Source organism: Bombyx mori, chromosome 10, assembly GCF_030269925.1.
Source record: "Bombyx mori chromosome 10, ASM3026992v2".
NCBI classification, from domain to species: domain Eukaryota; kingdom Metazoa; phylum Arthropoda; class Insecta; order Lepidoptera; family Bombycidae; genus Bombyx; species Bombyx mori.
In genome coordinates, this window is record NC_085116.1 from 7,757,652 (window position 1) to 7,773,107 (window position 15,456).

Here is a 15,456-nt window from a genome sequence, read left to right on the forward strand (position 1 = left end):
TACCTATGTGAACTCCCTATCTTTTTTATACCTTCATAACGATAAGTAGGAGGATGGAAAAAATTTATTTGGTCTAACTTAACGCCAATGCACATTATTTCATTTATTTATTTTTTAATTTTTTTAATTAAATTGTATACCAATTAATTGCTCCTTCAGGATTTATATTTGTTTTTTTTTTCACGATTAAAACCGCGTAGAAAGTTTAGGCATTATAGTTGACACATGCGCAGTACACATATTTTGCATACATTTATTCAACTAATAAAAATAGTAAATTAAACAAAAAACGAGTAATTTCGAAAGAGAACAAACGTGTTTTATATAAGAACAATCGAAAATGAATATTTACGAGTCATTAAGGATGAAAAAATATTAAAAATTGCATTAGAGGGGCTAACTTGTAGGTATATTTTTAAATATTTTTTTTAAATAAATAAATGCAGAACAAAAAATTATTAACAGTGAACAATCATGAACAAATGATGAACAAACGAATTAATAGAAAATAAGTATAAAATAGGAAAAAAAATTTTTTTTGAGGGGCTAACTTCATTCACCTGCGGTCGACCATCTATAAATATTTTTTGGTATGCTCTCTACGCTACTTTTTTTTTTATTTTTTTTTATTGCCTTTGTAGGCAGACGGGCATACGGCCCACCTGATGGTGAGTGGTTACCGTCGCCCATGGACTTCAGCAATGCAAGGGGCAGAGCCAAGTCGCTGCCTACCGCTTAATACTCTCCACAAGCCTCGTTTGAAGAAGGACATGTCATAGCGCTCGGGAAACACCGTGGAGGGGAGCTCATTCCATAGCCGGATGGTACGTGGCAAAAAAGATCTCTGGAAACGCACTGTGGATGACCGCAGCGGCTCCAGGTAGTATGGATGAACTCTACTCCGGTGGCGGGCGGTGCGATGGTAAAAACGAGATGCTGGTATCATCTCAAACAATTCCTCAGAGCACTCCCCATGGAACATACGGTATAAAATACAGAGGGAACCGAAGTCCCTCCGCAGACCCAGCTACTTGCATTATTACAATTAGTTGAACAATCCATAAAATTTTCTTCAGGTACATCAAATGTAAAAAAAGCCGATTTTAACTTAATGACTTGAATGATTGTATGTTCGTGCAGCACATAATTGAAAAAAAAAACTCTATGGTATGAAACACGAGAAAATAAACATAACCTCACTTGTACACACACTCGTAATGTGCATATTGCATTCAATTTTGTCATGTAATTGATTATAATCAATTGTTTTTAGAAATAACCCCAGAAGTCATATGCTTAAAAAAGTAACATACTACAATGGGAAAGAAAACAAAAGTAGGAAAACAACGGAAAGATAAATACTACCAACTAGCTAAAGAAACAGGTACATCATTTTTAATTTGCATCATTTATAACATCTAATTACTTTGATAATTCATCTGATTAAACCGAAATACTTTTAATATGTACATCTACTGATTAGTTCAGATATAGGGCGGCGATGTAGGTGTATATATATTTATTAGAACGTATATTTATATCGAAAAATGTATACTTCTTTCAGGATATAGATCAAGAGCTGCATTCAAATTAATACAATTGAACAGGAAATTTGGATTTTTGCAGAAATCACGAGTATGTATCGATTTATGTGCTGCACCTGGTGGGTGGATGCAGGTGGCCCACCAAAATATGCCAGTCTCGAGCATAGTAATAGGAGTCGATTTGTTTCCAATAAAACCAGTTCCAGGTTGTATAGGTCTGACTGAAGATATCACTACAGAAAAATGTAAGGCAGCAATCAAAAAAGAAATAAAAACATGGAAAGCTGATGTGGTACTTAATGACGGTGCACCCAATGTCGGTCTTAATTGGATCCATGATGCCTATCAACAAGCTTGTCTAACGTTGAGTGCTTTAAAACTTGCAACGAACTTCCTCAGAGAAGGTGGTTGGTTTGTGACTAAAGTATTCAGATCGAAAGACTATCATGCACTTTTATGGGTTCTGAAACAATTCTTCAAAAAAGTACATGCTACAAAGCCCCAAGCTTCTCGTAATGAGTCTTCTGAAATTTTCGTTGTATGTCAGGGCTATATTGCACCAGATACAATTGATCCTAAATTTCTCGACCCCAAACATGTCTTTGAAGATCTTGATATAGTTAAAAAACAGCATATAAATATATTACATCCTGAGAAACAAAAAAAAGCAAAAGCAGAAGGATATAAAGAAAATGATTATACCACACATCATAAAGTAAAACTGTCTGATTTTTTGGGAAAAGATGATCCAGTAGATCTACTTCATGGTTGCTCTGAGGTAAAATGAAAATTTGATTATTGCCATTTAATTGTTTTACTATGTTTTTTTAAATAATTACATAACTACTTTCAATAATGTTGCAGATTGTTTTCGATGATAAGGAAATAGAAACTCATCCAAAGACAACACCAGAAATAAAGGAATGTTGTAAGGATATTAAGGTGCTTGGACGAAAAGACTTAAAATCACTGCTGTCATGGTTCAAGCAAATGAAAGAATATAAATCGTCTAAGGTTAGAATTTTATAGGATATAATCACAAATTAAATTTTTGCTTACAGAGGCTTATTATACTTATTACATGGGGATACCTCTCAGACATTTGTATTTTGGTGGGTAAAAAACTCTGTCACGAGGATTTGATTATGAATAAGAAACTGTTTTTCATTTGCATCTTAAATTAGTACATCATTGAATGTACACTCAAATCAAGTAATATGTCTATGGTGTATAGTAAAGGAGCAGCTCTTTGCAAATCAATGTCCTCAAGTCCCCTGTAGTTTTATTTTGTCTGTAGGTGGAGAGATTTTATTAACACTATCCCTGCTCATCTAGGAAGTTAGCTTTGGGAGTGAACTCAAAGAGGGATGCTTGTTATTGGGAATATTTGTAGGTTCTAATTATGTTTGTAGTTTGTAGTATTTTATCAAGTATATACATACTATACTATACAAAGTTTGTAAAATGTAGTTAAGGTGTACCTTCTAAATGAATACAGTAAGAAGCAACTTGCCTGTTCCCAAGGTATGGTTATATGCTTATGGTATTCTGTCTACAAAAGCAGTTAACATCTACGAACAACTTCCAAAGTATTGAGTAATACAAATGTAGCTTGTTGAATATATACTATGACAATAAACAAATGTCCCAAAGTGGATGTGGCCGTATACATTGTGGTGTTTGATAAACTACTTTAACCACTTAACACTAGGTAATTTAAGAGCTAGCAATAGAGTATTGAAAGCACTAAAGATTAAAAACTAAAACTTATTTTAGGAGAAAAAAGATGATGAGCCCCAAACCAATGATGAAAACGAAGAACATGAAACAAATGAGGATGCTGATACTGAAGAAGGTGATGTGGACACACAAATTGCAGAACTGCAGGTACTAGATTGGGACTGTTTATACTATACTATGTATGATCTGTGACTTTTGCTAAGGAATCTTTTGTTGATTTAAAAAGTAAATTAATACCACATTAAAATAAAAGACAAAAGCATTTTCCATTGTCACTTATTATTATGAACAGGGGTAAAATAATAGTCCAAATTTAATAAAATATTCCAGGATGAAGAGAAGCGACAATTGAAACGTAAAAGGAAGCAGTTGAATAAACAGAGACAAAAACTAGCTGAAAAAATGAATCTTAAGATGGTATTGAAAGGAGATGATGGTCCTATTTTGGAAAGTAATGATATGTTTCAACTCTCTGATATCAAGAATGCAGAGGTATGTTTTTTTAACTACTTACTATAACTACATGTTAAATTCAGAACCAATTTGGTGCATCTCATCAAGTGTATAAGTTATTAAGTGTTAACATTTAACAAAAAAATTGTAGTAATGTAAATTAAATGTCTCACTAACAAACAAGTATCTATAGTAAGACCCTGCTTAATGCAGGGTGTAAGTTCCATCAAAGTTTAGTGTAATACAAAACTGTTAAACGAGACTATCTCATCATAGAAATAATGGGGTTAGGGGAAAATTGTACAGAATTGGTCAGGTATTTAACCGTTAAAATTATTAATTATTTTATTAAATAATATTATATTATTCATTAATAATATTTGTATAACAGTAAAACAAACATTTATTTCTTACTATAATAGAAATATAATAAATGAGTATAATATACATATACTGGTGGTAGGATCTCTTGTGAGTCCGCATGGGTAGATTTTTTTTTTTTTTTTTCTTAGATCCGTGGACTAGCTCACAGCCCACCTGGTGTTAAGTTACTGGAGCCCATAGACATCTACAACGTAAATGCGCCACCCACCGCGAGATACAGTTCTAAGGTCTCAAGTATAGTTACAACGGCTACCCCACCCTTCGAACCGAAACGCATTGCTGCTTCACGGCGAAAATAGGCGGGGTGGTGGTACCTACCCGTGCGGACGCCCAAGAAGTCCTACCACCAGTGAAAATCACGACCCTGCCTATTTCTGCCGTAAAGCAGTAATTCGTTTCGGTTTAAAGGGCGGGGCAGCCGTTGTACTGTTAAAAGTGAGACGTAAGACTGTTAAAAGTAGGTGGCGCTATTTAGTTGTAGATGTCTGTGGTCTCCGGTAAACACTTAACACCATGTGGGCTCATCCACCCATCAAAAGCAATAAAAAATAGCATATAATTAATGAAATTCTAACTCAATATGTTTAAATTTCAGATCATTCAGTCTGTTCTGTATTTTTAATTTTCAGTCTTAAGAAAAATTCCAAATTTAATGCAGCAACAATTTGAGATTTACGTTCACCCTCATTTGCATTTTCGTTTCTTGTTAAATGCTTTTTCTTGTTGCTTCATTTTCAGATTTTTTATCACTCAAGATAAAAATTTAAAATAGTATAAAATAAAATAATAATATTTTTCACTAAGTAAATCATATTATATACATTTATACTTAGAATAGCATCAACAAATGTATGAAAAACGTTCGTATAACAACGTAGGAAAGAAGAAATACAGATAAACTGCTTCAGTTGTCGGGGAGCGTAACGCTGCGTGCAATTTCGAGGAATTCCACGATTCATATAAAAGAGCGTTAAGCTGCAACATGCCTTCTGTACTTATGAAAATGATGTAGTTAACAATTCACAACCTATTAAAAATATATTATATGAATTTTTTTATTGTCTAGGAACTGAACACGCTTATAGATCAGCAGCCTGACACCGTGGTTGATGGAGATGATGCTTTTGATGATGAGATTCAACTTAAGCCAAAGTACTTGAAATACGATGTTGAGGAAACCAAGCTCGATTCATCAGGACTTTATTACAAAGATTCAGACAGTGAAATTGAAATGGAATCTGATTCAGAATCTGAACAGGAAAAAGAGTCATTAGGTAAATTATTTTTAACACTGTGCCATAATTTTATTACAGATATCTTTGTTTATTTATTTAGACTTTTATTTTTACGATTAGCGTGGTATGGACATGTGGTGCGTACAGAGGAGATGCACGTTACTAGGAGATGTTTGGTAGTGCAGGGTAGAGGGGGAAGAGGCCGACCGTGTGAATGACGATATGGGAGAGAGAGAGAAGTGAGTGTTGATATGACGGCTGATACAAGAGAATGGAATAGAAAAATTCGTTGTGCCGACCCCACCTAGTGAGATAAGATGGAGACAAAGAAGATACTTTAATTTTTACTTTAGAATTTTATTTGGTGGTGGTTTGGAATCGATGTCTAAATAGTATTCTTATTCGGCGTTGTACTACTGGTATTATCGGTAGTATTCTAAAAAATGTATTATGAAATCTACTACAGATGTGTAAAGGTAAATTAACAAAAAAAGTTGGAGGTACCGGGGATATGCCATACCTCTATCCTCCAAAGAAAACTCAGACAAACTATTATCATTGTAACATTCTTTGAACCCAGTTTCATATCTAAGAACTATTCATTTACTTATTACATTTTTACAGCCTTCTCAGACTCAGACACTGAATCGAAAAAGATCAAAAAATTAACTAAATTGAATACTCTAAAAAACAGTAAAGTGAGTCCAGCAAACAAATTGAATAGATTACAGTCTATTCCAAAGAATAACCCGTTGCTCACTGATCTGGACAACACTGACCCAGTTTCGAAAAGGACTATGAAAGCTCAGCTATGGTTCGAGAAAGATTCTTTTAAAAATATTGATGAAGAAGCTGATGAAGGTATAGATTTGGACAAGTTAACAGAAACATTCAAGGAAAAAGGTCAGTGTAAAAGCTATTTACAGATAGACTATTTATGACATAACTGCTGTGACTTATAGACTAAATAAAATATTCAGAGTGCCGAGTATGACCGGTGTCAATAGTCATTACTGAAGAGTTAATTTATTTTTTTTGTGCCTTTTATTATTTTACATGCTTATCTATAGAGGCAGCAGTAGAGAGTAATGGACAGGCTTTCAGAGCTCTCAAGACTTACGGTGATATAATGAGCAAATGGAAGGGTGAAAGGCTCTTGGGTTTAAGCGATATTTTTGCATCTTTATAGGAGAGCCATTTAAAGTTTAAAATTTAGGAAAAATATAATAAAATAAAACAACTTCTTTAGCTATTTGAGTGAAGTAAACTGAATTGAAGTTCAATTAAAAACATCGTATTGTTGATGCTAATACCAAATAAAACCCACGTTTATTTACAAAATAAATATAGCGTATTAAGCGAAATGTCGCTTAAATCAAATGGCCTTTCACCATTTTTTTGTTGCATATATGGCTGGCCGAGCTCATAGCCCGCCTGGTGTTAAGTGGTTAACGGAATCCATAGACATCTATAACGTAAATGCTGCCACCCACCTTGAGATATGAGTTCTATGGTCTCAATATAGTTACAACGGCTGCCCCACCCTTCAAACCGAAATGCATTACTGCTTCACGGCCGAAATAAGCGGGGTGGTGGTAACTACCCTCACACACACACAGGACTCACAAGAGGTCCTACCACCAGTAATCTCTCAATGTCGTGTTCTAAATACAAACAATTTTTAAGTGATTGAATAGCGTCTTTTCTTTTCCGAAAGCCCTTTGTAGACAAGAAAAATATGTTTTGAGAGTTAATCTGAGTTAAGTGTGTGATTTTACATAGGGAAGAAAGTCATTGAAGATGTGGAGTCAAGTAAACAAACCAGTGCACTAAAAAGAAAATTGTCAGACAACGAGAGTTCAGATGATGATTCCTCTGACAGTGATTATGATGTTGAAGAAAACGTTACTCCCAGTGCTTCTAGTGCTGGGCCAAAAGCCGGCAAAGAAGGTTTTGAAGTTGTCTCCCAAGATCCAGGTAAGCTAAGCAAGATTTTTTAAATTGCATAAAGAAAATTCTCATCAAATAAACGAGGATACTGAATTGTCTGTTAAAATTGTGTTCAATCAGCTTCAAATTTATTTACAGAACTGAAAAAACTAAAGAAAACTTTGAAAATGGACGCAGAGACACTTGCTTTAGGAACCATGATAGCTACATCAAAAAAATTCAAGAGGGATTTAATTGATGACGCGTGGAATAGATACGCGTTTAACGATAAAAACTTACCAGATTGGTTTATGGAAGATGAAAAGAAACATATGAAGAAAGACATTGTGATACCGGAGGTGAGCAATAATGGATATACTTAAATAATTTGTGCAAGTAAATATGTATATCAAAACATGATGACAAACATGTACATTAAAATTCATCATTTTATTTTATTACAGAAGTATACTGATGAATACAAGAATAGATTACAAGACATCAATGTGAGGCCTATCAAGAAGGTGATTGAAGCCAAAGCGCGGAAGAAGAAGCGCTTGATCAAAAAGATGGAACGTGCAAAGAAAAAAGTCGAGGCGGTAATGGAGAACGCTGATATGTCCGAGCGAGAGAAAGCACAACAAGTGAGACAACTTTACAAGAAGGCACAATCTGATGGTAAAAAGAAAATCACTTATGTGGTGGCCAAGAAACATACAACTGCTAAGCGTATGAAGAGACCACAGGGCGTTAAGGGCCAGTACAAAGTGGTAGATCCGCGCATGAAAAAGGACTTACGTGCCCAAAAGGCAAAGGAGAAAACAAAAGGTCGAGGTAAAAAACAACCCAAGAAACAAAACAAGCCTAAAAAAGTCCCCAAAAAGAAAGGAAAAGCAAAGTGATCACTTGTGTTGTTAAAACAGAAATAAAAGTTTCTTTTATAAATTTATTATTATTTAATTGATTTTTTATTCTGAACCTCGAAACTAATCTCGAAGGCCGAAACGGTAGCAGTAACACACACCTTAACGTAAATAGAATGATCATTTACGTGCCCAATCTAATTTCTGGACCCAATGTAAAGGACGTAACGCTCATTATGTATTGCATAAAATTTTAAACTATTTAACAATTATTTTTAGCTATCGATTTTCATTCACCAACACCTATTACCTGTTACCTATCGTTTTTGGGAACATTTCTCTACACCCTCTTTAATACATATAGGGTGTTATCAATTTACTTTAGTGCTGGATGAATTATGTCAATTTAATGTAGATTGATTTATGTTGACCCTTGGTAATTGTATCAGGGTGGCTAGACCCATTAGCTAGCATTACAGAGATTATTTTTACTACTAAGGTCAGGGTTGATATTCGAATCCACGTGCGTCATTCGGCGGCGAGTTCAGGGACAGACATGCTATATAAATGATATCATTTCGTTTTGTGGCCTTGGTGTCTAATTCTGATTCGTTCCAACTACGCCGTCTGCCTACTAATGTTCTTTAGTGATTTTGCGAAGGATTGATTCGTATCAACAAATATAATTTTATACCCATTGTTTTAGTGTGCACAATAAAACAAAATAACCTTCCCGCCAGCAGACGGTTAAATAATTTCTCGTTACTTCCCAGTCATGACCTTTACCGATATTCTGTGGAAAATTATTAATAAATATATTGAAATTATTTGCTGACATGTTTAGTTCTGGTTTTAAACTACAACATTGAATAGTTATTCACCGGTAAATAGGCTCTGTTCTGTTTTACTTTGGAAATTAATTTTCACGGTCTTTATTAAAAGTTTTTCTTAAAAATGGAAGAGAGCGAAGAAGAACAGAAATTGTAACATGGGATGAGTTTGGAGGCCTTGAGGGGGTGTTATATGGAGGCAAACGGAGGGTCGGCAGCGCTATATCGAGCGCACGATCACGGCCAAGGCCGCTCGCCGCCGACGCGCTACCGACCGTTCCGTGCCCTCTGCCGCCCAATCCCGACCACTTTACTACATATCAACAAAATATCTTAATAATATTAGCATATCTATACTAACTAGGGGTGCCCCGGTAGTCGAATTTCGACTATAATTAATTGAAATTATAAGTTATAAAGACTATTATTTTACTTCCTATAATCACAGGTTTCGCGAAGGCTACATAATAGACAAAAAATATTAATCTATTCTCAATTTGACCACAGACTTGGAACAATAACTAAAGTTTGACAATGAACGAAGAGTACATGGTACGTGGTAGTATGTGTCATGTTTCTTTTATTGATTTAATGTATTATTTAGGCATAATTTAAAAAAATATTAACATTCTGCACTCCTTCTCTATAGCTCTCTAAGTGTGAGAAATTTCATGCTCCTCCGTCCACGCTATTTTCGTAAAAAGGATACAAAGTTTATCCTTCACGTATTAATATATGGATATATAAATCTACAGTGGTTTTTACGGATGTTCCGTTATAACTACTGAACCATGCATCCGATTGACTTAAAACTTGGTATCCATGTAGAAAATACATGTACTTAATGGATAGGCTAATATTTATGAGTGTTGGACTCCCTAATAATAATGACAATAAATAATAATGGTTAATTTAAATGCCCAGCGAAGCGGACGAGTACGGCTAGTTCGCATTTATATGCCTAATTATATTTCAATATATTTCGAATATACTAATATTATTATTAGTATATTCGAAAGTAGTTGTGGCCTAAAGGATAAGACGTCCGGTGCATTTGTGTTGAGCGATGCACCGGTGTTCGAATCTCAAACGGGTAATAATTTTTCTAAGAAATATGTACTTAACAAATGTTCACGATTGACTTCCACAGTAAAGGAATAGCATTGCGTAATAAAAATTAAACCCGCAAAATTATAATTTGTGTAATTACTGGTGGTAGGTCCTCTTGTGAGTCCGCACGGGTAGGTACCACCACCCTGCCTGTTTCTGCCGTCAAGCAGTAATGCGTTTCGGTTTGAAGGGTAGGGCAGCCGTTGTAACTATACTGAGACCTTAGAACTCATATCTCAAGGTAGGTGGCGGCATTTACCTTGTAGATATCTATGGGCTCCGGTAACCACTTAACACCAGGTGGGCTGTGAGCTCGTCCACCCATCTAAGCAATAAAAAGAAAATCTCTATTATGAAAACTTACCGTATTATGTATTATTATACATTCTTAAAGAATACAGTTCGCTAATATGTTCAAAGATTTATCTACCTAAGCTCTAAGAGCTTGTTTTTATTATTGCAATAACCCTTAGCACTTGTTTAAATTTCGCGATTTCTGGAATCAAGACTTCGATCACGTGTCGCAACAGAGGTTATAATGAGCTTCGGTAGACACTTGTGCCCTGCCATCAGTAGAATCAATTCTAAGGGTGCGAAAAATTGGTACTTAATTAATAGGTGATTTTAATAGTATCCGGTTGAGGGTTTAAAACGACATGCACAGGTTCAGGTAAGTAATATAGGTGTAGGGTGCGGAGGCGTGTGGGGAATGGGCGGTTGCTTTGACCTCGCTCTTACAAGGTCATTGGTTCCATTCCACTCTGGCACGCCATACAACCCTCCCTGTTCAGTAATCTTCCATAATGGATTTTCGTTTCCAATCTATTGTTACGTTTATAGTCAACTTTGCGTCAAGATGTTGAACTGAATAGTATATCTTGACAGAAAAATTTCGATTAGGTATATACCTACTTACTTTTCTTTGCTAAGTAACCTACAAGATCAGACGTTCTTATGTGATTTTAGTACTTGCACGATTTCCTCATGTTCAGAGTCTACAGTCGTAGGATTATCACTTTAATTTCAATTTTATTCGTTTAATTTTAGCGTCGATACTCAATCCAATACTTAGTATTATCAAGGAGTTTTGGTAGTAAACCTTGGTATTGATGCAAAGGCCGCCGACCGTAAAATTGTAAGCAAAATTAAATTGGACTGGAGACATGCGCTGTCTTCACCTAATGCGATCAACGGCGAGAAGAAAGAAATAGTATTGCGGAGGACCTAAAGTGATGTTGCAAGTTGACTAAATTTAAATACCTTTAATTAATTGATACGCCTGGCACGAAGTCAGGATAATGTTATTCTTTGGTTATTTTATGCCGTCATTTCGCTTGGCGTTTGGACAAATATTTGTTTTAAATATAATCAATTAAGCTTATTATCATTGGGTTGATTTTGCGAAGAAAGATAACAGATGTTTGTAAAATTACATCAAAGGAAAGAAGATGAGCTTACTGTAATAGCCAGAATAGGCGATGTTCTGGTGAACAATCCGAAGCGCTGTTATCATAATAAGAATTCTCGGATGTTATTCCGTCCTATGCTCTTTGTGGATGCTACTTTGATTCTTTGGACACGAGACCTAACGGCAACGAGACTCCTGAACGCCTGTGGGAGTTATATACATATGTGCTAATGTTCTGTGTATCTTGTACGAAATGCAGGATAATCTATAATACATCATAACAATATTAATTTGATTTATATATTGATTTTTGTATAGCAAATTCTTTTCAGTTTGTTCGTATTTCATGAATCAGTAATCTAAAGCTATAGAGATATAGAGCTATATAGAGATAACGGACATCACAGAAATCTTGTGTAAGTGACAGTTATTCGCCCCCGCACTATAAAATTGTATAGTTTAATGTGAGCCGTACGGGTGAGCGACCACGTTCATGGCCAACGTCTTTGAAACAGCCAGCAAACGGAGACAAACAAAGCGAACGCTGACAGTTACTGTTAGCTGCAGGTGAACCGCGATTAACCTCTCGATGAGTGGTCGTTAGCCGAAATGGACTCATAATAGGCCCGTCGAAGGTGAACACTTTTCAGTTGCGAGCATTATTCAGACGTTTTACGTTCTCGATACGACAATAAAAGCCGTGATGAAGTGCAAACGAGGACCTATACCTTTATCTTAATATACATAAATTACGTGTCACGCTGTTTGTCTGCGATGGACACCTAAACTATTGAACCGATTTTAACTTTTTTTTTAAATATGTGTGCTTGTTCCAACTTGAGCCATAGGATGGTTATATTTCGATAACGGTCTCAATATTTATTAATCTATACTATTAATATTATAAAGCTGAAGAGTTTGTTTGTTTAAGCGCGCTAATCTCAGGAACTACTGATCCGATTTGAACAATTCTTTCAGTGTTAGATAGTTCAGTTATCGAGGAGGGTATATAACATCACGCTAAGACCAATGCAAGCGGAGCACCAATAAAGAATGTATCAAAATCGGAGTTTTTCCCTTTTGAGAGCTTCCGCTGCGTGCGCTGCAGAAACGGTTACAGTTTCGCTATAATAATGTTTGACAGAATTGTTCCCCTTTAAAAGATCTTAAAAAAAGTCCGCGACAGCATAAAATATGTCTATATGTTAAGGTTGGCTCACTATAACGTTTTTATGGTAACCAAATTTGTTCTAAAATAAAGCATTATTTGTGAACTTATTCCACGCGGACGAAGTCGCGGGCAAAAGCTAGTTAACAATAAAATGATTTCTTAAGTTGATTATTGTTATTCATTCTAAGTTTCATAAGTCTAAAACAGATGGCGCCTTAAACCAGTTTTTATAAATAATTGTAATACTGTCTGACATTAATATCTCATAGATGGCGCTGTATTAAAAATACAAAAGTTTCACATAAGCTACAATTTAATGACATAAACACCACGTGTTGCTGAGGCTAAAGTATAAGTGAAAATTATTTCGTAGTAAACGCAATACAGTGAAATCCAATTTTTCTTACTGTGTTAATTTTTGGTATTAGCATAGCCGGCCACGTGTTATTTATAAACAAAAATCTTAGCCACAGCAACGTGTGGCCGGGTCTGCTAGGTGTAATATAAATTTGTCTTCACATATAATTGGTTCGTCTTGAATGCGTGACACAGTGACACAAAGCGAAGTCTGAAAGATATTTATTTTCTTGCAAAAGAACTTGGCCGTGTTCGTTTATGAGATAAAAACATCCAATTTATAAGGTTAATCAGGATTCGGCAGAAATCAAAACGGTCTTCATATAAATAATATATAGGTGCTGTAACATATGAAGGTATGTATGTGTTACATGACCACTTTTTGTTAAATAAATAGAACTGATACCTTACATGTAATGTGATTATATATTATATAATAATGGTAATTTATTCTCTGAATTCTACTTGAAGTGATAAATAAATAAATCAATAAATCAATCATCCTTTTTACTTTTTTATTGTTTGTTTGTTCGTATGTTAAAATTCCTATATGTTACTTTTTTAGCACAAGATAAAACAGAGTAAGCGGTATCTGAAACTTTACGACCTCAAACTGCGATTTTAGAGCCCATCTACCAAATTCGACACAACCTTTATGACACAACATATATTATATACTATCTGAAGTTGTCGTGGCCTAAAGGATAAGACGTCCGGTGCATTCGTATCATGCGATGCACCGATGTTAGAATCCCGCAGGCGGGTACCAATTTTTCTAATGAAATACGTACTTAATAAATGTTCACGATTGACTTCCATGGTGAAGGAATAACATCGTGTAATAAAAATCAAACCCGCAAAATTATAATTTGCGTAATTACTGGCGGTAGGACCTCTTGTGAGTCCGAACGGGTAGGTAGGTACCATCGCCTTGCCTATTTCTGCCGTGAAGCAGTAATGCGTTTCGGTCTGAAGGGTGGCGCAGCCGTTGTAACTATACTGAGGACCTTAGAACTTATATCTCAAGGTGGGTGGCATATTTACGTTGTAGATGTCTATGGGCTCCAGTAACCACTTAACATCAGGTGGGCTGTGAGCTCGTCCACCCATCAAAGCAATAAAAAAAACATTAAATAGAAACGAATTGACACATAATTAGTAGAATATTTACAGTCATTAAAACTATGGCAACGTGTACATTTATCATATTTACCCTTTGCAACATTTTAGTATCCTAAAATAGTACAGTGTCATCTCATATATGCAGTCGCACGTGGTTAGAAGGTTCTCGAGCTATTTAAGTGCGTGTTTACTGTGCTACGAGTTCGAAGACCGACCGTGGCACGGCGGCACGGCGTTCACGCCCTGAACGCTACGTTATCTGACCGATTACTTATTGCAACTTGGATACTCAATGAAAACACATTTCAAGCTCGCACTAAGCGGGTTTTCACACGAAATTTCATTAGATTTCTTAAATTATCTTTATTAATGATTTATATTTATCAATTGAATTTTTTCCACACTACAATATGCGTGAAAAAAATGTGTGCGATGAGAGAGAGGGAGACGAATGTTTTGGTTTTTGTGTTTGCGTAAAACAGTCGTATCGATCGACGAAGAAAATTAGAATGTTTGTGACACCTTTAAATTAAAAAAAATATTATAATTAAATAAGCTAAGTTTTATTAATACACAAAATATTATTTTAATAACCTAAAAGTACATGTTATTATACGCAACACGCTTCGTCAGTGTAAATGTTTAAATTGTATAACTGTTTAGTACTATAATATAATAGGAGATAATATTAAGGAGATACTACTTCTAGCCTTCAAACCTGAAGACATGATTACTTCGCGGCAGAAATATACACATATCGAACAAGAAGAAGTATCTAATAATAACATAAAACAATTAATATAATTACATAATGCTTGAATATTATTCGCTATTCAAATCAAAGCAGTTCCAGTACACGTCATGATTTGATGGAAGTAGCACGAATGATTTAACAGTAAGTACACGAATTAAAGAACTTAAATCGGTAGGCTCGCAGCGAAATGATCATGGCGCGTAGATTGATGTGGCGAAATACGGGCGGCCGCGGGCGGTCGTCGACCGCGGCCCTTGACTCTACGCAGTTCAGCGACACCGCCGCCGCTGCTCTGAGCTCGGCACTTTAGTCGTCACAACGCCGATAATTTCGTAAACTATGTTGCACCTTCATTAATTTCCCGTTTACACGTGGATGCATTCTCTTTTTTTCTTCTGTTATGCAACTCAACGCTGTTTATTTGTTTGTATGGATTAAATTGTGTTTTTTTATATTAAAATTATGGATGAGAATATTTAACGAACAGTTCTCAATCTGTTTAGGATTCATTTTTAATGTGCAATGCTGTTTCGATTTACGGTTACGAAGTTTATTT

The 15,456-nt window shown here is 35.3% G+C and overlaps 1 protein-coding gene across 1 annotated transcript; it reads left to right on the plus strand.

Moving 5' to 3' along the window:
* Window positions 1-612: 612 nt before the first annotated feature.
* Window positions 613-8,245, plus strand: LOC101737447 (pre-rRNA 2'-O-ribose RNA methyltransferase FTSJ3). The gene is made up of 10 exons (XM_004927547.5): window positions 613-1,384; window positions 1,565-2,322; window positions 2,409-2,558; window positions 3,321-3,431; window positions 3,615-3,776; window positions 5,188-5,395; window positions 5,981-6,259; window positions 7,139-7,333; window positions 7,445-7,644; window positions 7,750-8,245. Exons 1-10 carry the CDS (start codon window positions 1,318-1,320, stop codon window positions 8,185-8,187), a joined length of 2,568 nt encoding a protein of 855 aa, XP_004927604.1. The 5' UTR covers window positions 613-1,317; the 3' UTR covers window positions 8,188-8,245.
* The last annotated feature ends 7,211 nt before the right edge of the window (window positions 8,246-15,456 follow it).

Excerpts from the sequence above, each read along its gene's own strand:
- LOC101737447 (XM_004927547.5), top strand. The coding sequence starts at position 1,318 with ATGGGAAAGAAAACAAAAGTAGGAAAACAACGGAAAGATAAATACTAC. Across the intron at positions 5,396-5,980 it reads ACAGGAAAAAGAGTCATTAG|CCTTCTCAGACTCAGACACT; the intron begins GTAAATTATTTT and ends ACATTTTTACAG. Across the intron at positions 6,260-7,138 it reads AGAAACATTCAAGGAAAAAG|GGAAGAAAGTCATTGAAGAT; the intron begins GTCAGTGTAAAA and ends GATTTTACATAG.